The sequence below is a fragment of the Phascolarctos cinereus genome, unplaced genomic scaffold (assembly GCF_003287225.1).
Source record: "Phascolarctos cinereus isolate Bilbo 61053 unplaced genomic scaffold, phaCin_HiC Scaffold_4;HRSCAF=312, whole genome shotgun sequence".
NCBI classification, from domain to species: Eukaryota; Metazoa; Chordata; class Mammalia; order Diprotodontia; family Phascolarctidae; genus Phascolarctos; species Phascolarctos cinereus.
Genome location: NW_027555847.1, coordinates 406,073,332 through 406,099,671, shown reverse-complemented (window position 1 = coordinate 406,099,671; position 26,340 = coordinate 406,073,332). Strand labels below are relative to the sequence as shown.

General features: G+C 37.8%; 1 protein-coding gene across 1 annotated transcript in view; it reads right to left on the bottom strand.

Annotated features, from left to right (window-relative positions):
• The window catches only part of ADCY2 (adenylate cyclase 2), a 554,774-nt gene that overhangs the window by 15,396 nt on the left and 513,038 nt on the right, over window positions 1-26,340 (bottom strand). Inside the window, exons 20-22 of the mRNA XM_021004443.2 lie at window positions 24,916-25,074; window positions 11,467-11,613; window positions 9,001-9,108 (exon numbers count right to left, since the gene is read on the bottom strand). Coding sequence (XP_020860102.1) covers window positions 9,001-9,108; window positions 11,467-11,613; window positions 24,916-25,074 — 414 coding nt within the window. The remainder of the gene's footprint in view (window positions 1-9,000; window positions 9,109-11,466; window positions 11,614-24,915; window positions 25,075-26,340) is intronic.

Genomic DNA, 26,340 nt, shown 5'->3' with positions numbered 1-26,340 from the left:
CCAATTCAACTCTACACTGTCCTCTTCTCTTGAATCCTTAGCCCTCTTATTATATCGGGGATTATGCTCAGCCAAGCCTCAGCCTTAGATCACTCCCACCATTTGATGCCTTCACTCTTACACATATCCTGTTGAATAAAGATGGATAAAATTATGCAATCATTCTGACAGGACCCACTACAAATTGATGTTGGGACCTCACTCAATTGGGCTCTCACTGCAGCTAGGCAATCCTACTATTCCTCCTTTATCAACTCCCTATCCCACTCTCTACAGTGGTGCTTACAAACCTTTTCATTCTTCCTCGAACCTCCCATGACTTTCCCTGACCCCACTCTCTCAGCTAAGAATACTGTCTCACATTATACAGAAAAAATTGAGGCTGTTTACAATCCCATTCCATCCCATCTACCCTATAAGAGTGCCCTCTTTGTTATCTCTGCTCTTTCTCTAATTTTCAGTTTCACTGTATCTATCTGCCCATTCTCTATTTCCTGTAAACATGCCATGTCTCCTCTATCCTGAAAAAAACTCACTTGATCCTTCCATCCCTGCTAACCATCAGCCTATATCTCTTCTGCCATTTGTAGCTACACACCTTAAAAAGGCCACCCAGGTGCCTCTGTTTTCTCTCCTCTCATTCCCTTCTTAACCACTTGTAATCTGGCTTCCGACTTTATCAGTACACCTGACACTGCCCTCTCCAAAGTTACTAACGATCTAAACCCAATGGCTTTTTCTCAATCCTCATTCTCCTTGACTTCTCTGTAGCCTTTGACACTGGTGATTCCCCCTCCTCCTGGATACTTACATCACTCTTTCCTGATATTCCTCCTACCTATCTGATGGCTCCTTCTCTGTCTCCTTTGCTGGATCCTCTTCCAAATCATTCTCTCTAACTGTAGGTGTGCCCTCAGGGTTCTATCCTGGGTCATCTTCTCTGCTCCCTCTACATTATTTCACTTGGTGACCTCATCAGCTCCCAAGGATTTCATTACCATCTCTACACTGATGATTCTCAATTCTGTCTATCCTTCCCCAAAGTCTCTACTGACCTCTAATTGCCTTTCAGACATCTTGAACTTGATGTCTGATAAACATATTAAACTCAATATGTCTAAAACTGTATTCTTTATTTTTCCCACCAAACCTTCCTGCTTGCCCCCATCCCCTACTTTCCCTGTTACTATAGAAGGCAGCACCAGCCTCCCAGTCCCTCAAGCTCCCAACCTAGGAGTCATCCTGGACTTCTCACTATCTCTCATTTTTCTCTCCTGTCCTAATATTTTTCACAAGGCCTGTTGATTTGAGCTTTGCAAAATCTCCTGAATCTTCTGTCCTCTGACACTTCCATCATTCTACTGGAGGCACTTATCCCCTCACCCCTGGATTATTGCAATAGCTTACTGTGGATCTCCCTATATCAAATCCCTCCAATACATCCATCTGGCACTCCAATCCATCTTCCATTCAGCCTCTGAAATTATTTTCTTAAAGTTTCATTCTCAGTAAACTCCAGTGATCAAATACAAAATGCTCTCTTTGGCATTCAAAGACCTTCCTTGCTAGCTTCCTCCTACCTTTCTAGGCTTTTACCCCTTAGTCCCTGACACATACTCTTTGGTTCAGTGACACTGGTCTCTTACGTTGTTCCACAAGCTCTGGGCATTTTCTCTGGCTGTCCCCTGTGCCTGGAATGCTTTTCCTCCTCCACACCTATGGATCTACCTAGTTTCCTTTAAGTCCTCATTAAAATCCCATCTTTTATTGGAAGCATTCCCTAATTCTTCTTAATTCTGGTACCTTCCCTTTGTTAATTACTTCTTATTTATCTTGTATATAGCTTGCTTTGTATATATTACATTGAAAGCTGTATTAAATTGTAAGCTCCTTGAGGGTAGGAACTCTCATGTTTCTTTTTTGTGTTCTCATGGCTTAGGGTAGTATCTGACACATAGTAGACACTTACTAAATGTTTATTGATTGACTTATAACTAAGATTTATGGGCTATCTTTTTTCCTTGCTTTAAAGTAGTTGAAGCAGGAGAAAATATTTTAAGTAAGATAAAAAAATTCATAGAGCAATGAAAAAATAAGAGGTCTTGAGTTCACCCTACTTGTGACCCTGGGCAAGTCACTTAACCTCTCTCTGTTTTTCTTCTGTAAAACAGGGTGAATACTAGCACCTACCTCTCAAAGTGTGAAGATCAAAGTGCTTTACAAACCCTGAAGCACTATATAAATGCTTTCTATTATCTAAGTGAGGGAAGGCCTGGACTCTGGGGCCCCCAGAAGAAAAGATTCCATTACTCAGAGAAGAAACAGGACATAGCACCTGTAACCCTTTGAAAGAGAATTTTTCTACTTCTAATGAATAGCTTGAAAATGAAAAGTTGCTTTCAACTTATAGCATAAACAAAAATTTGCTGGCAGCATCCTTACACATGGAAAGCTTTTCTAGTTTTGGCACTAATGTTGCTAAGCTTGTGACTTAGAGGGAAAACATTTCATGAAGGTATGTGCAGGAAGGGGTAAAACTATTTGTTCTTTAACTAGAAACACAAGCTGTTAAACCAACAAGCAAAAGGCTGTGTAACAAATACACTTTGCAGGAAAATTACAGCTAAGCCACCTTAGAAAGAGCAGTTTCATTATAGGAAAAAAATAAAACACAACATAACATTTCCTTTCTGACAAATAAACGTGCAACAAATGATCCCTGACTCACAGAACCTAAGAGTTAGAAGGAACCTCAGAGGGCATAACCCAAATTATGACACCCATCTAAAAAAAGCCCTAATGTGATTTTTTTAACTTTTCTTCTCAAAGATTTCTCATCTCATTTTTTTTTTATGACTTTCAATTGTAACGGAAGGTTTCAGAGACCTCATTGTTAACAGCAATTGAAACAGTAGTAACTCAGAGCAAATAGATGCTTTACAGCATAACAAAGTACTTTACTTCCATGATCTCATTTAATTTTCACCACAATCCTCTGAGGTGGGTAGGGAGGGTATTCTTCTTATTTTTACAACAATAAAAGCTCAGCAAAGATAAAGGGAGAATGTGGCTTAATTCCAAAAACAAGAATTCAGTTGAGTAGTTTAGCAATCCAATTTTCAGACTAAGGAAGAAGATAATTCAATTCACTAGGTATATAATGACTTGTAGTCCTCTCTCACCTATGCCCCAACATCCAATCAGTCATCAAAGACATTTAATTGTTATGTAAAGCTTTCCCATTTATCCCTTCCTTTACATACTTATTGTCATCAACTTAGTTTAGGCTCTTATAACCTCAAATGAAGACTATTACTGTAGCTTAAATGGTTTTCCTGCTTGAATGCTCTCACTTGTTTTATAAACAGTCACTATATTACTCTCCTTCCAGCAGGGCTTTGATTCTGTCCTCTTCCAAACAAAAAGTTCAATGATTCCCCACTGGTAACCCTGTTGCTTTATTAGAAAAAATATTAAATCTGCAGTCTCAGGACCTGGGTTTAAAGCCATGCTTTGCCACTTTCTTCCAGTGTGGCCTTGGGAAAGTCATGCACCTTTTCTGGAGATCACCTGTAAAAGTGACTAAGTCCTATGAAAATTCCAAGTCTGTAATCTGTCACTCAAAGACATCCACAGTATGTCTTCTGATTTCCTATCACTCTGTTTGTACTCTGCATATTACATTTGACAGTATAGGCAGAAAAACTGGAAAGTTCTTAGGAAATGTCATGTCATGCACAAAAGTACAGAGAAAACATGGGGCACATTTGTGTAACTGTGGGATATTTGGCTGGAACAGATTATGGGAAGGGAAATAAAGAGATTATGTTGAAAAGGTAAACTGGTATCAGATTAGAGAGGCCTTGAATGATTTACCCTCCATCTACACACATTAAAATCCTTCTCTTACTTCAAGACCCAACTCAAATGCCACATATTCTTGTATTATGGTTTTTTAGGTCACCCCAGTTAAATGTAACATCTTCTATCCTTTATATACTCTTGGAGAACTTATTTTATGTTTTTCATAGGGAATCTAATAATGATGATGGCAACAATAAGAGTAACTGACATCACACCTTAAAGTTTATAAAATATTTACTTATAATAGTTCACCTTGAGCCTTGTCACTCTGTGAGGGAACTAATGAAACTATTTTATCACTCCTAATTTAAAGATGAAAGGAAATAGGGAAAGAAGTTTAATGAACTGCTCATGATCATGCACCTGGTGTTATTGCTAGGGGTCAAAAATCGAAATTCAGTTCCTTCCAATGACTTTTATCACAGGTAATTGTATATGTCAATGCATTAGGGACCTGTGATTTGTTGTCTGATAGCTCTGGCTATTTTGCAGATTTCTTTGCTGATGCATCACTGACATCTCTCAAGTACTTGAAAGTTTGTAAAGCTCTTTTAATGTATTAGCTTATTTGAGTCTCAGAGCAATCCCATGAAGTAGGCACTATAGTTACTGTAATCCCAATTTTATAGCTGAGAAAACTAAGGGATTAAGTGACTTTTCCCATGGTCACACATGTGGAAGTGGCAGAAGTAGGATTTTAATCCAAGTCCTCTTGATTCTAAGTTAAGCATTCTATCTACAATACCTCATTTCCCCTCCATTTCCCATCTCAAGTAGGAGTGTCTCCCAAACATCAGTTCTGGACTCACTTCTCCTCTCTATACTCTTAGCTGCTTCCTTGAATTAAATTATCATCTCCATGCAAATGACTCCCACATATGTGTGTATGTTTGTGCGTGTATAGCTTGTGCAAGTGTGTGTGTGTGTATATGTCTTTTTCTACCTTTTGTCTTCCTTCCTTCCTTCCTTCCTTCCTTCCTTCCTTCCTTCCTTCCTTCCTTCCTTCCTTCCTTCCTTCCTTCCTTCCTTCCTTCCTTCCTTCCTTCCTTTCTTCCTTCCTTCCTTCTTTCCTTCCTTCTCCTCTCTAACTCTCTTTGTCTCTCTTTTTCTCTCTCTCATCTTTTACCAGCAGTGCCAATCACCTGTTAAACATCTCCAGCTGGATATTTCATTGACTTCTCAAACTCAATATGTGAAAATAAAATCATCTTCCCTTCCTCCACACTTCCCTAAAAGTAAAACAAGGTTTTACATTTTTATAAATATTGACAAAAAAGAATTTCAGATTGTACAGTCATCAAAATTAAACAATTATAAAACATTTACACAATTCCATTTCTGTCATCAATTTATTTCTCACCTTAGTTATTTCTCTAACATACTTTAAAAAAATTTAATTAAAAAATCTTATTTCCAAAGATCCTTCTACATTGAGAAAACAATGGGTAAGTTAAATAAAGAAAATAGCAATAAAAATTGTTTCATAGCTATTTGAAATGTTTACTACATTCCTTTTACTTTCCTCTGAGATTTTAAAACATATACCACAAATATTCAAAAGTAGTTTGTCTACATAGTCTTTTTTTATTTCAATTTACTAGTAGAATGGGACTCATTGTCAGTGTGCTTTGGGCATGGTAGTTTTGTATGTGACTGCTTAGAGTATGAGGTTCTTAATTTTTTTGTGTGTCATGGATCCCTTTGATGATGAAACCTGTGGAGTATTTTGCCTTTTGTTCTTACAAAATGCATAATTGAAGAAAATTCAAAGTCAGAGGTTAGAGAAAATAAAGATGTGTGTGTATATGTATGTATGTATATATGTATAGCTTTTTCCCATCCAAGTCAATGCACCCCTTAACATCTAAGACTCCTTGACTTAGAGATAATAGTAACTGGCTTAATATTGATTTTTTTTGGGGAAAGTTAGAGTTTTTTTTTCCTTTCAGATTTTTGCTTCCTTTTCTATTATATGCATTGCTTCTAATTATTTGTCCCTCTCAGTTGTCTACCTGGAGCTATGGCTTTGCCCAAGGATCTAAAGTTTCTGATGTACCCTACTCTGAAGAGAAAATGGCAATGTGCAGTGGAAACACATCTGCTTCAAGAATTTTTTTCTACCCATATTGTAGTGTCTGGTTAGGCCCTTCGTTGTTAAATTGTCTTATGTATCTATTGTCCTAAATTGACATCAGGCTCTTTGACCTTGAGACCAGAGGCTATCCCTTTCTGGTGCTTCTCTGAGCCTGAATCATTCCCTTTCTGTTTCCATTGGTAGGTCTCCTTTCAGACTGAACATCTACTTTGATCCTATGCCCTATGCTTGTCCACCCATCTGTTCTTTGTTATTGGATAGGCAATTCCCTAGGTCAATGGACATTAAACACTTGTCCCTCATCTAATAGTGCTTGATCTAACTACTTGACTTTTGCCAACATGCTGCATTTAGCTCATATGTCTCTTCTCCCCATAGTACAGCGAATTGAAGTTTACCACGAGCAGGATATTCTTTCCAGCCATCAGGGCAGAGTCTGTTATCACAAAGTTGGTATCAAGTTTAGGGGTAAATTAAGGATCTAACTTAATTCTAAACATGCTGTTAACCTTAGAAAGGTCACCTTTTCCTCTGAGACTTAAGGGAACCATGAACATATGGATATATCTAAAGATCTATTTTAAGATAGAGGAGGAGCCAGTTTAGGAATCTCATGTCTAAAGGCTTCATTCTTAGTAGGGCACAAAACCATTAGTCAATAATGAGGCCGAGTAAAGTTTGGAGCTTGGGGAAAGAGAAGAAAGTCTAAGAAAGTCATTATGAGGAGTATTCTAAAGGATGGACAAAAGTAGAATAAAAAGACTTGAAAGCATCAGTGAAAACTTAGGGGAATGGAAGAGAAAACATTGATTATTGATGTTTACTCTGTACTAAAAACTATGCTAAGCATTGGCAATACAAATAAGAAAGCAAGACAATCCCTACTTTCAAGGAATTCACTTTTGAATTGAGAGGCAACACATATAGGAGGGTTCATGTTTAGGGCACATGGAAAGTCTTAGGGGTATAGAGGGAAAATCTACAAGGCATATAGTTGGGCCTGGTAGACTCTGGACAGTAATGAAAATGATCTCTGACAGATGACTGTTGGAAAGGGAAGGGGTGGAACCAAGAGTTGAAGCATAACAAATTTGGGTTGACTCATGGAGGGGTAGGGATAGGCAGGTGGGGAATTGGTATAGTACGGAAGGTAGGCAACAGGAGTTGATGAGGAGAGAATGAGTTCCCTGAGGTCTGCCTTCAATGCCACTGGCATCTTGTGTGCCTTTGGTATTTTGGCAATGAGCCAACAGGGAGAGGTAGAGAAGGGTCCCTGAATCCCTGAAAGGACTATTCCTGCTGAGTCTTTAGACTGGATATTGGCACTTGGTTAATAGGTAAGATGTGGTAAGAGAGAGGAAGATCTATAGAATTGAGATTTAGCTTTATAGTTATATTTGAGTGTGTATTTAGTAGCATGGCATGGTCATCCTCCTAAGTAATGTTTTGTGGTAATAAAACATTAAGTTTGGGTGTGGATGAGCATAGAGTGTGGACTGGGTATACTGGCAAAGGTGATGTGTTCTGTACATATGAGCATAGGTATACATGGTGGTTATGCATGATTGGAGACCAGCAGAATAGGCACTGTGAAAGGACTAGGATAGAAAACAGTAGTGGTGAGGGCAACTATTGAAAAGACTAGACTGTGTAGGGAGTCAGGTGAAACCAGATGGGGGTCAATATACTTAGTGAAGTAGAATGGGTCAAGGGAATAGAGTTCATTGTGAAATTGTGTGAGGCAGAGGCGACAATTGCTAGGTAAAGAGGTAGTATTTGTAGAGAGGGAACATGAAGCTTAAGATTTTGGAGGGCAAAGAAGCAGTGATTGATGATATAGTCAATCCAGGGAGTGGCCTTACCAATTGACCACTCAAGTATAATGGAAACGAACATCAGTGGAACTGAGATGGATGAAGAACAGTTAGCTCAGAGTGTCAAAGGGGTCATTACTTTGTATTTTGAAGTTGCCAATGATCTCAGGAGATGGGGTGGAGAGGAAAAACATGAGACAAATGTTAAAGTCATCTAGGTAGGTGCAAAAGTTTCCTGGACACTGAAGGATGATGGCTATGAGGTTGTGGAAAGAGAAAACAAAGGACACTTTGAGATTTAACCTCAGTAACAAAGAGAATAAGGAAACTGATAGAAGAAGTAAGAAAGGCAGGAGGTACAGCTAATTTTGTGGGCAAGGTAAGGACCAGTTTTAAACATAATAAATTTGAAGTGATATACAGTGGTAACCAGGTAGGAATGTCTAACAGGCAATTAAAAATGTAAAACAAGGGTCAGCTAGGTGGCACAGTGGATAGAACACTGGCCTTGGAGTCAGGAGGACCTGAGTTCAAATTCAGTCTCAGACCAGACACTTGACACTTACTAGCTGTGTGACCCTGGGCAAGTCACTTAACCCCATTGTCTAGCAAAAACAAACCAAAAAAAAAAATGTGGAACTGGAACTAGATAGAGATTAGAGATGAAGATGTAGATTTGATAGTCATCTGTATACAGGTGATAGTTGAAACCTTGCAAGCCAGTGATACAATTAAAGGAGAGTGTGTAAAGAAAAAAGGCAAGAGGAAGAAGAGGAATAAACAATCAATCAATGAACAAGCATTTATTAAGCACCTACTGTGGGTCAGACACTGCTGGCTAAACAGTCTACAAAGACGACAATGAAACAATTTCTGCACATATCTAAGTGCAAAATAGATACAATGTATTTAGAGGAGAGGTACTAGTAACTGGGGGCTCAGGAAAGACTTCATGTAGAAAGCAGTTTTTCCCCATCTACTGTGTTCTTGAAGCCTCGGGGAATGCCAAATTGGCCATAAGAAAAAGGGAGAACAGTCTTATGAATCTGGGTAATCATCAACTTGACAAAGTGAATGAGAGTCAGTTGTGTAAACACAACCTCAGGAGTCAGGTTTCTGTATGATTAGGAAGGGTTTGTCCTGACGTGTTCTAATTCTTTGTGAAAGACCATAAAGAGTGCATGTACAATCACATTTGTCATCATGGTGTTTATATTTGTGCTGTACCTGTGTGTGCTCTTGGCTGGGTGTGGCACTCAGTCCTGTGGCAGCCATGTAAGTGCTTCCAATGGTCTTGATCTTTTCGACTCCACTAAATTTTGGTTTGGACAGCAACTATGAAGAAATAAATAACGATTATTCAATTACTCAGGCTTGCACTGACCCAAGTTTGAATGTGTTAGCAGCACTCTAAATACACAGTTCATGGCAATGTGAACTTGTTTTCAGTGGCTATTTGCTTACCTTAGGCCTTTCCCTCAGTAAGAGGGAACACGTTTAATAGATTACATTCATGACGAGTGTTTTTTTGGAGAGAAGTAGAGTAGTTGTTTTCAAATTGACATGAAATATCTTTCAGAATTTGGTAGTCATGGAATCAAGATAAATACTGAAGCCAGTTAATGATAGCTCCAAGTAACTCTCATGACTCTTGGTTATAAATAGCATTACTAACTTTCTTAAAAACATGGTGCTTTGCATAAATAAAAAGTTTACATGTGATAGTTGATCATTACGCATGTAGTCAAAATTTTGTTGTTCATTCATTTCAGTCATGGCTGACTCTTCCTGACACCATTTGGGGCTTTCTTGGCAAAGATACTGGAGTTATTTACCCTTTCCTTCTCCAGCTCATTTTATAGATGAGGGACTGAGGCAAACAGGGTTAAGTGTCTTATCCAAGGTCACACAACTACTAAGAGTCTAAGGCCAGATTTGAACTCAGGAGGTGAGTCTTCCTGGCTTCAGGTCCAGGACTTTATCTACTGTACTACCTAGCTGCCCCATATAGTCAGAATAATGTAATACAAAATGGTTGAAGTAAGAGCATAGTTTAAGAAATAAGCAGAAACAGAAAGGAAAGTGAAAAGATGGGTGAGGAGGGGAAGAGAAAGGAAGAGGAGAAAGTGAAGTAGGAGGGGATATGAAATGATTTACTTTTGTTCAGAAATGGGAGAATGGAGTTGAATATGCCAACAGAAGAAATGGAATATGTCCCCTTCTTCATCCCTTTTATCCTTCATTCTATCCAATTATCCTCACTGTAAGAAGCCTTGGAAATGGGTATTAGGTTCTTAATAGAATTACTGGAAGCATAATTAAATATAATTTATATTATATTGAGGCAATTTTCATTTATATTGGTAACATTACATCTGCCCGTTCTCTAGAGAGACTATATATGCCTATCTTTGTCTAAATCTACATTTCTGTCTGTATATCTCTTTCTATCTGTACAAAGAATGAGACAGTGGAAAGGATATTGGATTTGGAGTCATAAGACTAAGATTTGAATCCCAGCTCTGTCACTTATTAGCTGTGTGATGTCAGGAAAGTCATGTAATTTCTCTTGGCCTTAGCTAGATGGCATAATGAATAGCTTGTTGGACTTGGAGTTAGAAAGACCTGAGTTCAAATCCTGCATCTTACATGTACCATATTATTCACCATAAATTTCATGGCACCAGGAAGAGAAGGACATACATTACTCCATGGTTTCTCACTATATTACATAGTCCACTGTATATTGCTGTGTATCTATTACAACATTCAGCAGATTTGGTTTCCAAAGAAGATCCTATAAAATAGGTTGGAGTCTATTACTATAGCTGAAACTTTCCAAGGCTAATTTTCCAGTGATGGAGAAAGAAAGTAGATATGTAAGACATCTGGGGGGAAAAAAGGGAAGTGATGATCGAGGAAGATTTGCTGACTAAATACATTATTTCATACGAAAATGTGTCTATGACTTATTAGATAAAACTTTCCAATGAATGTCACATTTTCCTCATTTTATATATAATCATAATGGAACATCAACATATTTTTTCGTATTCAGATAATGTAATGAATGTAGAACAGAACACGTGACATTTTGAATTCTGAAATCCATACACTTGTAGAAAGGAAGCTTGCACTGTACCTTCTATAATAAAAAGATGAGTTAAGGAACAGGATTTAATTTTATTTTAAAGAGCAGATGGTAGTTCTGGATATAGGCTTCAAGATGGAATCCAACAAATCACTTAATCATTTTTGAATATACATCCTGATCAGAGAAGTGCCTAAAGTGAAGAATATGTTTATTATCCTTTTACATGTAAAGCCACCATCAGAAAATTTTCCTTGAGTTTCATGCCTTTCTAGAAATTTCATTGGCATTTACAGCATATTTAACATTCTTGGTGTGGCAGCTTTTGATGGTGGATGAAAATAATCCTATTAACTCTGATGATAAAATGCACATCTATATCCTGTCATAGCAATGTGGCTAAATTTAGGTTAGTGGACTACACCAATCACTTCCAGCAGGAAAATACAATGTTGGTCATCAGAAATTCTACAATGGTGCCCTCCTTTCACTCCAAACCTATTGATTTTATTTAAAATATAATTCTAATTTCATATGTAGAAAGAAGATATGGTCTCCTATTGTATCCATACAGTTCATTTCTCACATACATTAGCACTTACATCATCAAAGTCAGCAATAATCTCATTCAGGAGTCTAAGACACTCCAAGCCTTCTTTGTTGACATCTGATTCTGTATAAAATTCTTTGAAATCCGGAATAGAGGCAAACATGACACAGACACAGTCATAGGACTGATGATACAAGTCCTATTCAAGAGGAAAAAGAAAAGATCAGTAAATTGGAAAATGTTCCATAAGGCATAAAAAGTTTTAAATGAATGTGTTTTCTTAGACAATCCCATTTGATCAAGCAAGATCATTAAGCTTAGGACAGGGTAAAAATTCTGCAAGGAAAAGGAAAACATCTTTTAATCAAATTGACACTTTTTAATTTGTAACTAATTTTGGTTACATTTTTAAAATTTAGATTCCTTGTCAACTTTACAAATGGGTTTCATCTGCAATGGAATAACATATATCAAATTACTTCTTTGTACTATGTTTGACATTGTTACTTTTAGTTTTTAAATAAGTGTTTATCAGAGTTTATCAATATCTTTATCAATAACTACATAATAATGACTTCTAATTATAATATGTTATTTATAACTTGTCTTTACAAAGGCTTCTTTGTAAATACTTTCTGCACAAGAAATTTCAGAGGTCGTGAAGCTGAAGCATATGGCATAAGAGAGCTTGGGCCACTAGGTGGCATAGTAGATAGAGTGCTGAACTTGAAATCCTGGATTTGAGTAAAAATCCTGCTTCACACCCTTACTATCTACATGACACTGAGCAAGTCACTTACCTACTCTCAGTCTCAGTTTCCTAATTTGTAAAATGGAGATAACAATGGCACTTACCTCACAAAATTGGTGTGAAAATCAAATGGGATATGTATTTTTCAAGCCTTAAAATGTGATATAAATACTTATTATTATTATTATTTTAAATAACTAAGGTCACATAGCTCATAAATAGTAGTCAAGACTTGAACCCTGGTCTTTGGAATCCACTGAAACTGTAGATTTAAATCCATAGAGCATAGAGTTAAGTGTTTTACTTTATTGCATCCCTACATGCATGCTGAGAAACCAGAGTTCTCCAAACACACAAGCCAGATGCTTTACTTATTTTCTATAAATAATAAAACTCTTTTCAAAGTTTTAATAAACTCCTTCAAAGTTTAAGGCAAAGCTCAAGTTCCCTCTTGCCCGGGAGAATGGGATCCAGTAGGGCCATAGCAAAAGTCCTTTGCAGTTCTGATGGCAGGATGGTTATCTTAGGATCAAGCACTCCTAGGGCAGAACACAGCTTAGACTGGTACAACACAGCCAAGGTGGAAAAGAGTTCCTTCTGTAGCCTAGTAGTGATTATTAAATAGAAAGGGCACTGGATGAGGGCAGGAGACATGGGCTTCAGCCCTGGCTTTGCTACTCAATAGCTGTGTTATTTGATCAAGCCACTGAACTCTAATTACTAATCTCTAACATGGGGACAATACTATTTGTTCTACCTACCTCAAAGTGTTGCTGTGAGCACTGAATGAAGTGATGTTTATAAAGTACTCTTGTAAATCATAAGACATATATAAAATTAATTTTATAATTAGCTAATCTATATCATTTGACTTGCTTCTCTCCTAATTTACAGACTCAGAACTCTACCTGAATGTCCTTTGTGTACCTCAAAACCAAATCATTTCCCCCATAAACTTGTGCTTTCTGAATGAACTGCTTTTGTCAGTATCATGACCTTGCCTCTCAAGTTTGAATTTTTAATGTTATGTTACATTTGTCCTCTCAAGTATCAAGTCTTGTTGAATCTACTATGTCCATATTCATCTCTTCCTCAATATTTCCACCATTATTACCTGAATTCAGGCCTTAATTATCACGTGACCTATGATCAACCAGGATACATAAGGGGAAGGGAAAAGGAAAGGAAATAAGTATTTATTAAGCACCAAGTATATGCCAGGTACTGTGCTAAGTGCTTTACAGATATTATCTCATTTGATCCTCACAACAACTCTGGGAGGTCAGTGCTGTTATTATCTTCATTTTACATCTGAGGGAACTGAACAGAGATTAAAAGACTTGCTCAAGGTCACCCAGTGTCTGGGGCTGGATTTGAACTCCGGTCTTCCTTACTCCATGCCCAGAATTCTATCCACTTTACTACTTAGCTGTCTCTGAAGGAGAAAAAGAAATTCAAGCATTGCTGTTTTCTAATTAGCCTTCACTCTGTAGCAACAGGATGGTGACATGTAAAGTGAGAGTAAGGAGAAGGCAGGGAGGGCTCTAGCTGCTTGAGGGTGGCATAACTGTGTTGGGCTTGGGTGCCTGATTGTTTTCTTCCCTAGGCATGTTAGTGTTCTCTGCGGGTATGTCTAGGCTTATAGGAAGGTGGTCAGGAGAGCAGGTGGCTCATGTTTATGGGTGTTTCTAAACCCAGCATGTCCTACATGTTTGTGGGACAATTGATGCAGTGCTCTAGTGTGAGGGCATAGTTAACATAGTAAGTACCATTTGGGAATGATATGTAATGATTCTGGGTCTTCAGGTTCAGAGATTAGTACCAACTGAGGCTATGGGGCCATCAAGATGAGTCCCATGGGGGTAAAGATCAAGGAATCATAATATTCCATAGTAATTTTAAGTGTGTGTGTGTGTGTGTGTGTGTGTGTGTGTGTGTGTGTGTGTGTGTGTTTTGATAGGGCAGGGAAAGGAGCTGTTAAAAAAAAAAGAAAAGAAAGAAAGAAGAAAGAAAGCTTGTCCAGATTCTTCACAACTTCCCTGGTGTTTATCAGAAATCCCTTCTAGGGTTTGAAACTTTCTGATATCGACTTGATTCTAAAAAGAACACACTATTCTACCTATGGGTTGGAATAGATCACCCGGGCCTGCCCTTCCATCCCAGGAAGGTCAGGATGGGGAAGGGAAGTAAATGGCCATTAAAGAGATTTAGGACAAATCATCTGGGTCTCCTGGACAAAATTGTAAAAATCTGTCTTTTGTGTGTCATTGGAAGCTTTAAGCCTTCACTCACTGTTACATATATGACTTGTTTTATTACAAAGATTGAGCCTTATGAACCGTTAAGAATAAAATCTCTGTTGCTACTCCAACCTCTTCCTATTTCACAGTAGGTGGCTGCCAACTTTACTTACCCATTCCAACCCTGTCCCTCTTTCTTTAGAATCAATGGGTAGGAATTGGGGCATCCCACGGCCAGTGTATACACATTTGTGTAGAATAAAAGGATGTTGGCTCCAGAAGAGATCTTAGGGATTATCTAGTTCAACTCTTTCATTTTATAGGTGAAAATAACCACACCTCTCTTATCTGTCCCACAGGATTGCTATAAGGAAATCAGTTCATAAATCTTGAAGTATAAATCTTAAAATATAGATCCATCATCAATATTATTATTATTACTATTATACTTGACCAACATTATGGAGTTAGTTCATAGGTGAACTTGTACTGTGATGCACTGGGTGTTTTGATTCCCAGGCCAGTGCCCTTTCCATTTTATCATGCTCCTTGGCTATGGGGGTCTTGTCAGTCCGCGGATCTGCCAGCATGGAGTAATTGGTCCTTGTGCCCAGTGATTCTATAACTTCCTGGAGTGCTTTGGGTGGGTGCCCTGCAGCACTAAACCACTTGGGGGCCTTAAAGGGTCACTTTCCCTGCACAAATTTTTACTTAGTGATAATTGAGGCACAGAGAAGAATTTAATACATTAAGAAATAAAAGGCAGAATGATTTGAGACAGAATTGATATTCAGAGTCAACTTGGTATTTATAGATGGAGAGTCCAGAAGAACTGTTTACAAGCTAGAGTGATGACACCATTGAATAATCCATTCTGTATCAATTTAAAGAGCTATTCGAGTGGCGAAGGGTAGCACTGTTTGCTTGCAAAGAGCATTCCATTGATGTCTATGGTGACATCTGCCGCCTATTTTGATCAAGCCTCAGCTGTTATGGAATGAAGTAGCCTGGCCCAGAGTCACACTTTAGCAATACCACCTGGGGACTTTGGCAGGAATATGGATTTGATGACAAAATGAGTTCTTTTCAAAATCTGATGAAAGCTGTTTGTGATGTTCACTCCAGGGACGCTACAAATGTTCCTGCCACAACAAAACAGGCTATAGTACAAGCCATACGAAATAGGCTCTGCATGGTGCAAATGGTTAGAACAACTCTTGTTGGAACAGATGTTTTATGGCTCCTGAACCTGCTGATGGCAGGGAACAGGTGAGGATGAAGATGGAAGGTGTTTTAATGCAGACTCAGATAACCCTGGTGGAAATTTTTAAAAGTATTTTGAAAAGAACTTCCAATTAAGTTACACTGTAGAGAATAAAAGCTTAGGAAGGGGCGGAGCCAAGATGGCAGAGTGAAAGCAGTGACTTGCTTGAGCTCTCCCCCAAACCCCTTCAAATACTCATAAAAAATGGCTCTAAACAAATTCTGAAGCATCAGAACCCATAAAAAGACAGAGTGAAACAAATTTCCAGCCCAAGACAACCTGGAAGATTGATCAGAAAGGTGTATCACACCGCGCTGGGAGCACAGGCCACAGCAAATCTGGAGCAGGCCTCAGAGGACTGAATCACTGGCAGCTGTGGCAGTTTCCAGACTCCTCAATCCACAAATGCTAAAGACAACTTAGAAGGTCAGTGGGAAAAGTCTGTTTCTATGGTGCTTAGAGAGGAAGGAGGGGTTTCAGCTCAATTCCCCAAAAGCGTGGCCCTGGGTGGGGGCAGCTGCTTCCCGAGCGTCTGGCCCACAGACTGAGGGGGAATCCAGTGGCTGATCAGCGAGGGATTGCAGGGATCTGTTTGCCAGTGCTGAGGCAGGAATCTCTTGCTTTACCCATGTTTGGATCTGGGTCACAGTTCTGGGTGGCAGTGCTGGGGTAAGGAGGAGTGCTGGTGTGGAGGAGCTTATAGTGTCTGTGGAGAGAAACCCCTCCTCACAGTTACAGGACAGAAAGGAGTATTTGTGGTCACAGGCCAGGAAAGGAGTAAACACCTTGCCCCTTATCATACCACCTTGGAAGAACTGAAAATTTACATGTCCCTACAAGTATCTCTGAAAACAGCTATACAAACCCCTGAAGCTTGGGACAGTACACTCTCCACTTTGGAAGCAGACTCTTACCTTAACAAAGACTTTAAAACTCAAGTAAGCGGCTGGGATCATGAGCAAACAGCTCAAAAAGAGTCAGACTATATTATCCTACTTTGGTGAAAAAGAAGATCAAAATATACAACCAGAAGAAGACAACAAAATTAAAGCTCCTACATCCAAAGCCTCCAAGAAAAATATGAATCAGTCCCAGGCCTTGAACAGCTCAAAAAGGATTTTGAGAAGCAAGTAAGGGAAGTAGAGGAAAAACTGTGAAGAGAAATGAGGGGTGATGCAAGAAAATCATGAAAAACAAGTCAACAGCTTGCTAAAGGAGACCCAAAAAAATACTGAAGAAAATAACACCTTAAAAAATAGCCTAACCCAAATGGCAAAGGAGGTCCAAAAAGCCAATGAGGAGAAGAATGCCCTAAAAAGAAAAATTGGCCAAATGGAAAAGGAAGTTCAAAAGATTACTAAAGAAAATACTTCCTTAAAAATTAGGATAGAGCAATTGGAAGCTAGTGACTTTATGAAAAATCAAGACACTGTAAAACAAATACAAAAGAATGAAAAAGTTAGAAAACAATGTGAAATATCTCTTTGGAAAAACAAGTGACCTGGAAAATAGATCCAGGAGAGAGAATTCTGGAGGACAGGAGAGAAGTTAAGGCTGGATAAGTAGATCTGAGAATCATCAGTACAGGAATGATAATTAAAATCATGACGGATGAGACAACCAAGTGAAACAGCATAGAGGAAGAAGAGATGAGGGTCCAGGACAGAGCCTTATGGGACACCCACAGTTAGCCGATATAACAAAATGAAGATTCAGAAAAGGAGCCTGAGAAAGAGTAGACAGATAGGCAGGAGGAGAAGCAGGAGAGAGTGGTGTCACAAAAACTTATAAAGAGAGTATCAAGGAGAAGAGAATGAAGATAGTGTCAAAGGCTTCAGAGAGATCAAGAAGAATGAGGATTGAGAAAAGGCCACCAGATTGGGCAATTAAGAGACCATTAATAACTTCATAGTGTTTCATATTCACATTCTCTATTATTATTATTAATTTAACATTTCCCTCCATTATATACTCCTACACTTTTTTTTTCTCCTAGACTCCTCTTTATGAAGAAGGAGGTAGAGAAAGATGGAATCTGATAAGCACCAGTAATTTATAATTGAAGTGGTTTACTACTCCTCCTCTTTCCCTCTTTTCTTTACCAATCTCTGGCCCACATCTCTGGTCCTTACACTTTATTTCTCTCTTGAATTACCTTTTATGATGAACTCTCCAAAGATGAAATCTGTTTTGCTTATAACTCCACTCTCTCTCTTATATCCATCATCTCCTTTTGTAATCCCCTCTGAAATTCCTAGTGACTTAAATTTATTTCTATTCCAAACTCTTTTTTTGTGTATTTAATTCTCCTCTCCTCAGTTCAGATAAAAGGAAGCCATGAGATCAATCCTCCCATATGTTCTCTTCTTCTGCACTCTACAAAATAGTAAATGCTTTCTTTCTCATTTTTTTAAGTATATTTCATTTTTTCTCTGTTTTCTTTCCTTTCTTAAAACCAACAAACTACAACAAAACCACATCCAGGCCATGTGTCTTATTTAGCTCCCACTGTGACACATGATTACCTTAGAATTCTGAAGGGGCACTTGACTTTTCTCCCCATACTAGACTGTAAACATATAACTTATTGTTTAGAACATTCCAGGTGCTCAAATGTATTTTCCTTTCTAAATTTCTCTTGATTCCTGTGTTTGCATTTCTAAGTTTCTGCTAAGCCCTGGACTTTTCTTCAGGGGTATTGGAAAGTTAAAGGTCTATTTTTCCTCATGCATGATTACATTCAGTTTGACAGAGTTAGCTATCTTGGTCATAGGCCTTTATCTTTTGCCTTTTGGAAGATGGTATTCCAAGTCTCTCTCTCCCCCCTTCCCCGACCTTTTAGTGTTATTGCTACTGAGCCTTATGTGACCTTGACTATGGTCTTTGATTCTTGTACTTTTTTTCTTTGTTGTTTGTACCATGTTTTTCTTTGACTTGGAAGCTCTAGATTTTGACTATGATATTCCTGGATATTTTCATTTTGGGTTTTGATTCTTCTTTTTAGAGATTTTTATGTCTTGCTTGATTTCTTCCATTGACTCTTCTGGTACTTGTAGCCAAAGATTTTTTTTCTTTCCCAAGGCTCTGCCTGAATTTGTCCTGAGGTGATTGTCTCCTTCTGGGCTTCTTTCTTGGGCTTTTCTTAACCCACAGTATTTCTTCATTGTGCCTCTATTTTCTGGATACTCATATTTTCTACTTCAACTCTTGGTTTGAAGATTCTGCACTCATCAGTCCCTTTTGTCACTCTTGCATATATTGGGTGGGCCTTTCCCCATCTCTATGAGGTCTACAGCCTTCTGCCAATGCCTCAACCACTGCCAACCTGAATAGGGTAGCTAATCTGAAGTCCCATCTTTTGCCTCAGTCTCTCACTTTGTCATTCTTCTGATTATCCAGAGAAGGCTCTATCCTCAGGGGATCTGTTTGTCCTTCATTTTGAATGATCCTGAATTAGGAGTTGGTTTTGTCCTCTGCTGGAGCTCTAATAGCCTCCAGTAGGATTCTGAAATTTAGTTGGTTAAGACCTACTGCAGAACCCAAATGCCCAGGTACCAGATTGGCCCTGTCTCTCTCTCCAAGGATCTCAGCACTCTGAGGAATCCACATCCATGTTCTCTCTTCTTTAACAATAACCTGTTTTCTGGTTATGTTCTCACAGGTCAGTGCCAGCATATAAATTGAGTATACAAGTATTGGTTCTATCACTAGACTGCAACAATCCTCTTCACAGCAATAGCTGGCTCTAGGTTTGTTTTTGAGTGTTTACACTATCTCCCTTCTGCTCCCTGCTTCTGTTAGTCTATGATCTGGTTGCCAGAGCTTGGGCTGGTTTTTGATCCCTGTCTTCCTCAAACTTCTGCAGCTTTCATGCTTATGTGATCTAGTTTGAACTTTCTACCAGCCTCCACCTTTTTCTAGGTGTCTTTTTGTACAGTTCAGGACTGGATGGAGGGGCTTACTCTAATTTCATTTTATATTTCTTTATCATGGGTCTTTCTGAGTCTGTTTTCACATAATTGCTAGGATTAATGGGGAAAGATGAATTTCTCTATAATCTTTCACAATGCATCTTAACTTCAAGTTTCTCATCTCTTGTGTGTTTTCAGTCACTTATAACATTCAATTCTTCACAGCACTAAAAGATTTCCCTTCAATCACTCACATGTGAAAAATAAATTGAATAAAACCCATTCCATTTATAGCATTCCATGTAACTAGATGGATAAGCTGTGAAATTAGTCCTCAAATATGTATACTTTTTAATAGGCAATGTAGATGAACAATAAACTGAACCAATAATTGAATAATAGTTTATGGTGGATAGAATCTGAGAAAATACATGGTAAAATTATGAAGGATACAACAGGTTAACAATGATAATTTGTGATAAGGACATGTATTTCTGGACTTGACTCTGTCACATTGTTCACCTGGTGCCTCTAATTTTCACAAGCTGAGTGGAACATATGGAACTTCAGTGATACTAAAAGAATGCGGAGGCCTTCAACATGTTAGATATTGGTTGGTCTTATGGGATTAAAAAGTGTCTAGGATAAGAAAAGTGTAGTCCCTTATCACTGCTTGCATGGTCTACTGTAATAGTCCGATGGTGGATCTGCCTGCTCCAGGTCTCTCTCCACTTCAATCAATCTTCATTCAGCCACTAAAATGATTTTACTAAAACTCAGATCCATGTCACCTCCTACACAATAAACTCCAGGATCAAATACAAATACAAACTCTGTTTGACTTTCAAAGTCCTTTACAACCTAACCCCCTCCTACCTTTCCAATCTTCTTATATTTTACTCTTTGTTATATACACTTTAATCCAGTGACATTAGCTTCCTCTCTATTCCACAAACAAGACATATGATCTCTTGGCTTTTACAGGAAATAAAAACCTTGACTACTGGCAGTGACCATTAAGTTTCCCACTTTCCTGATAGAAGTCCACTACTCCATCAAGTTTTAAGGGTTTAGCTACAGTAGAGCCATTCTATTTAAATGTGCACAATAACTCTTTGGAGGTCTCTCAAAATACCCTGGATATGTTTCCTGGTCAAATATGATGAATAGAGGTTACAAACAGAGGATTAGATCTCTGAGCTTTTTCCAGGCTCTAAGGGTTCTACATTTTACAGGAGTTGCTCATGTAGCTGCCAAGGCTATGCCTATTTTATATTATAAATTAACAGAATAAAGAGAAAATACAGCTGTGATGAATGCTTTGGTGGAGCCTTTAAGATGGAACCCAGTGGCCTAAGAAACAAAGACTGGAAAAATCATTATGAAGTGGTATCTTGTTGATTTAATATCCCAGTCTATTCTTCAGTCCTTGCTATTCCAAATGTCTGATTTCAAGCAGTGTCTTTAGTTATACATAGTGAAGTTCATGATTAATTATGTCATTGCACTTTTAACTAAAGCCACCTTCTCTTAAGATCGATCAATCAATAAACATTTATTAAATGACTGCAAACTCTCAACCACTACGCTAGACTGAGGGGAAAAAAAAGAGAGAAATAAAATAGTTTTTGCCCTTAAGGAGCTTATGCTCTGTTAGGAAATATTAAATATATACAAAGTAATTATAATGTAATTTAATGGAGGAAGGTATAGCTGCTATGGAGATCAGGAGAGGCTTTATGCATAATATAATACTTCAGCTAAATTTTGAATGAAACAAGAGATTCTAGGAGAAAGAAATAAGAAGAGAGTGATTTTGAGGCCTTGGGGACAAGAGCTAGAGTGCCATGTGTGAGAACCCGCAAGGCCATTTTGATGGAACCATAGAGCCTATTCCAGATATAGCCATCATAAAACTTAAAACTGCTATTCTTAGTCAGTATTAAAAAAAAAACCTGTCACTTGAGCAACTGTTAATCTTTTTGCAATATTACTTGCTATGTATATTCAGGAATATATTTGGATGCCAGAAGAATTCCAGAAAAAAGAGATTAGAATGGTTTCCCATGGTGAGCTATAGCTGAGGTTTTTGTTGAATGTAAAAAACTATCAGCAAAGGAAAATTATTGTAGAGATTATGTTTAAAAGGTGGTTTTACATTTTTGTTTGCCATCATTTTCCAGTGGAAATGTTTTAGCCATGGCAGCTCTCAAAACTGTTGATTTTTCTTGTGTGTTGGTGGAGAAATTGAGCCTCAAAATAGTGTATCAAGGATCAGTTCATTTTTAAAATATTCCACTGGATAAGTGTAACTAGAGTGTGGATGAGGGATCACATGACAGAGTTATGTACATGGGAGGGAAAACTTCTGAACTAAAAAAACCTTTTCTTCCTTTTCTCAAGTACTCCTGGGAGACAACTCATCCTACTCAGTTATCAGCTTAATTTCATTCGTTTCCTACAAAGGAACATCACAAAGAGGCTGCTCATTTGCTCTTGACTGTGGTTTGGGATGAAATTCCTGATCAGGACAAGAGTACAAAGGAAGCTCATGAGGTGGTGGGAGTCACTGGCTGAAGATATAAGGAAGGGGTGTGGGTATTTTTAACAAGGGGTAGAAAAGTGTTTACCTGAAAAGATGGAAAATCACCCAAATGGAGTTTGTTTTCTCTGAAACTTTCATATCCTTCAACAAACTATTTGGAAAAAAAATAGCTTTATGAAGGCATCTTGATAGGGCACTGGACTTGCAGTCAGGAAGACCTGAGTCCAAATCCTTCCTCAGACTCTTATTAGCTATGTGGTCCTGGACAATTCACTTAACCTCTTTCATCCTCAATTTCTTCATCTGTAAAATGGGGCTGATAATATTACTTACTCAGTAGGGTTGTTGTAAGGATCAAATAAAGTAGTATAAAGAAATCACTTTACAAACTTTAAAGTGCTATAAAAATGTCAGCTATCATTATTATCTTTCAAAATGTCATTTTTATGAAAAACCAGTTAAGCCAATAGCACATTTCTGTAAGAGTATATGTACATCCTTGAGCAATTGAGCCTAGGTAAGAAGTGTTGGATATATTATTTTCCCCTAGGTTTTACTTTCTATACATCTGAGACCGGGCAGCCTACTCTATGATGGACATAGAGTTTGACCTTATGATCATTACTATTAAATAGTTTTTAAATTTTTATATGCACACATTACTGTTATTAGGTAACAGAAAACACACTAGACAGGTATGAACCTTAGATTTTATATAACATGTAAGTGAGCATTAAGTAATGAGAAGAGGGGATAGTAATCTCTTGTTCTACATTCACAGGACATAAAGCTGGAAGGTACCTTAGAGAATATCAAGTTATAATTTCTCATTTTGTAGAATTGAGGCTTACAGGAAAGTGTCTTGCCCAAAGTCGTAAAGGCAGTAAATAGCAGAGGTGGAATTTGGGAGCCAAATCCAGTGCTCTGCCCACTACATAACACTGCCTCTGATCTCCAAGACCTGTCTTGTCCTACTATTTTTTTTTAAGGGCCAGCCTTCTATTCCTAATAATTTAATGGCAAAATTGGAGACTTTCTGTGACTATTTAGAGTGAATAATTCCTAATTTAAGTAGTTGGATAACCTTTAGGAATTCCTATGCTTTTACTAAGAAGAGGTTGAATTTCCTTGACAAGTGGAACACTTGTTTTCTGTATAAATTTGGTACTGAAATATCTGATGTATATGTAATAGTTAGCTCACTTTCCTTCTATTAAGGTTTACAAAAAAAAGAGTCTCTGGAAATTTTTGGATTCTTGGAATTCTTTAGAGAAACACCACTTAAAGTACACAGACTCAAGTTCCTTGGGCAGGGAACTCTCTGTCTCTGTCTCTGTCTCTGTCTCTGTCTCTATCTGTCTGCTGTCTGTTTGTCTGTGTCTCTCTCTCTTTCCCTCTCTGTCTCTCTTTCTCTACCCACTCCCATATGTATGTATATGTGTGTATACATAAATACATATGGTGGGGGGGGGGGGAGAAAGAGAGAGAGAAGGAGTGTATGTGTGTCTTGGTAGCCCTAGTGGTTAACATGGTATATGGCCCACAACAAACAATAAATGTGTATGGAATATAATTGGTCCCTCTGTCCAGACAGACCCATGCATTTCCTTTTCTGTGTCCATCTATGTCCTTCATGTCTTTTATACCATTTCTTTTTACACACAAATAATCATTAGTAATAAACAGTAAACTACTCATGCCTACATGTATTTTTACAGTATCTTTAGGATCATTTGAAATTTTGATTTGGATAGAGGCTAATTTCCTTTTGTATCTCCAGTGCCTTGCACAGCACCTGATATATAATGGGTGCTCAATCAGTGCTTGTTGATTGAGTGATTCACAGTTACATAGTATTACCAGGGTAATCTCCATGTCGTATAGATAGACTTTGGTTGATTTTTGTTAGCAAAAGAGCAAAGACTTTATACTAGTCACGTCTTTATGCTAGTCAGGTCCCAATCTTAGTAACAGCAGTACCAACAGAAATGAAGTTAGTAAGCTGAATTAGGTGAAGGAAGGGGTAAATATCCCATTTTTCTGGTTAATCTGAGACAATTACTGTGGATGGGATGAGATGAAGGAAGAAAAATTAAGTGCACTGCTTGAAGAAAAAAAACATGAAACATATCTCAATGATGTTTCAGGCATGTGTAAAAACCTCAGAGGAAAGTGCTGAATTATTCTTAAAGGATATCTTTACAGCACAACATCCAACTGACAGCAGAAACATGCAGCCAAACATCTAGATCTTTGGAATCAGCTGGAATAAAGATCTGGATGTTTGACTAGATTGTTTTTTCACTTTTATCCAGATGCTTAGAGACATTAAATTAAAAGTAGGACTCTACTTGGGTTCCTGATTCAAGTTGGTAGAAGACCGAACTGGATGATATTTCATGATGCCTTCTAGACTTACGTTCCTAGAATCCAGCTATATTCCCAAGTCCTATTTCTTTAGTGCCTTAAGGTTTCTAACAAGATTTGCTTTTAGCACTCCTGCGAGAAAGGTAATGCAAATAGGACATTTTACTGTTGAAGAAGCTGAGGCTCAGATAGGTTAGGTGACTTTCTCAAAGTTATACCACCAGTAAATGTCAGAGCTAGAGTTTGAACCCAGATCCCCTGACTCTAAGTCTATATTTCTTTCGATTACACCATAGAATGGAAATAAAGACTTTTGATCGTCCAGTATTTCTCCTTCCCCCTGGACCCCATTTCCATTTTCCACTGGAAAGTCTGACCGTGACCCCACACATGATCATTTTTGATTAGCAGAAAGCATCTGACCTCATTTTTCAAGTTTCTGGCCAAGAAGTGTTCGGCCACATGGGCAGGGAGTACGTTTTCCAGCAGGACACGATTCAGGTTCTCCATGGTTTCAATTTCCTCACGCTCTTTATTGAACTTGTTCTTCCATAGGAAGTCTAACCTACAGTAATATTCATTCTGTTACAAGAGGACACAGAAGTAAAGAAACAATAGGCATCTTGTCCTGCTAGAGCAAATAGGCTTTAAAGAGATAAAACATAGTATAGTCCACCCTCCCTAAAAAAGCTTTCTGTTATGAAAAAAAAGATGCCTTCAATATGGCACTGAGAAAAGGCTAAGTTACTCAAAGGAAACAGCTTTTATAGAAGTTTGAACATATATGTGGCACTGCAGTTGTTGGCCATCATTTACCAATAATGTTAATTTTTGGATTGCATTTAAAGTTAGAAAAATCACAATCACTTTTCTCCTCCTGTAAACATCATTCAGCTGAATAAGCAACACAAAACTGATTTTTTTTTAGGTAGATTTGAACAGTAATGAGAAAGTATGGTCATAGTTACATGAAAATTTATTTTGATATACATTCAATTAAAATTACATTGCATCTAGCAGGGAAAACTAACTTTACTATGCAGATATAGAGGAAAGAAAACATTTCCTACATAGCTATTTTTTCCCTTTGACAAATAAAGTGTATTGTCATTAGAATTAAAGAGGCAGACTCTGGACAAATTCAAAAGTAATTTCAATAAAGCTTATCATTTAAATAAATCTGTGTAGATGTTCCATTTCCCACCTATATACTTATTGCTTTTAGCATTGTGATTTATCATGTTTGATGCAAATTAATGGAACTAATGATGATTAATTGAGTCTATTTTGAACAGAGCAGCCTAATAGAGAGGGTGCACTTTTGGCACAATAGACATTTATTTGACAAACAAATACAGATGAGCATACAACAATCTTTTTCTGGGTTGACTAAAGATATCAGTGACATTTCAAAAAAGAACAAATAACAAACAAAGGGTCTAGCCCACAAATGAGAAATAAATAAGGATCCCTTATTTTCAAAGTGAGGAGAAAGGTTGCAAGGTATAAATTATGTCTATTTTGGCCTACGTAAGTAGACTCAGATGTATTCTTTATCTGGTATAGTTTAGATTCACATCATGCACTGGGGAATTTTATGAGATTTCAAATGTAGATTCAAAAATCTATTTATTTTGAAACCCAGACATTCTTGAAATCTTCTTCACCACCTTCCCCTCCTGAAAATATAGACTATTTCCCACAGGAATCAAGCCATGCATTTATTAGAACAGAACACTGCCCTGAAAAATAAGCCAGGTTATTAAACAAGGGGACAATTCAGCCAAACACCTACTAAACAAAGGGCTGTTTGGGCATTAGGCAGACACAGGCATATACTCAAAATGA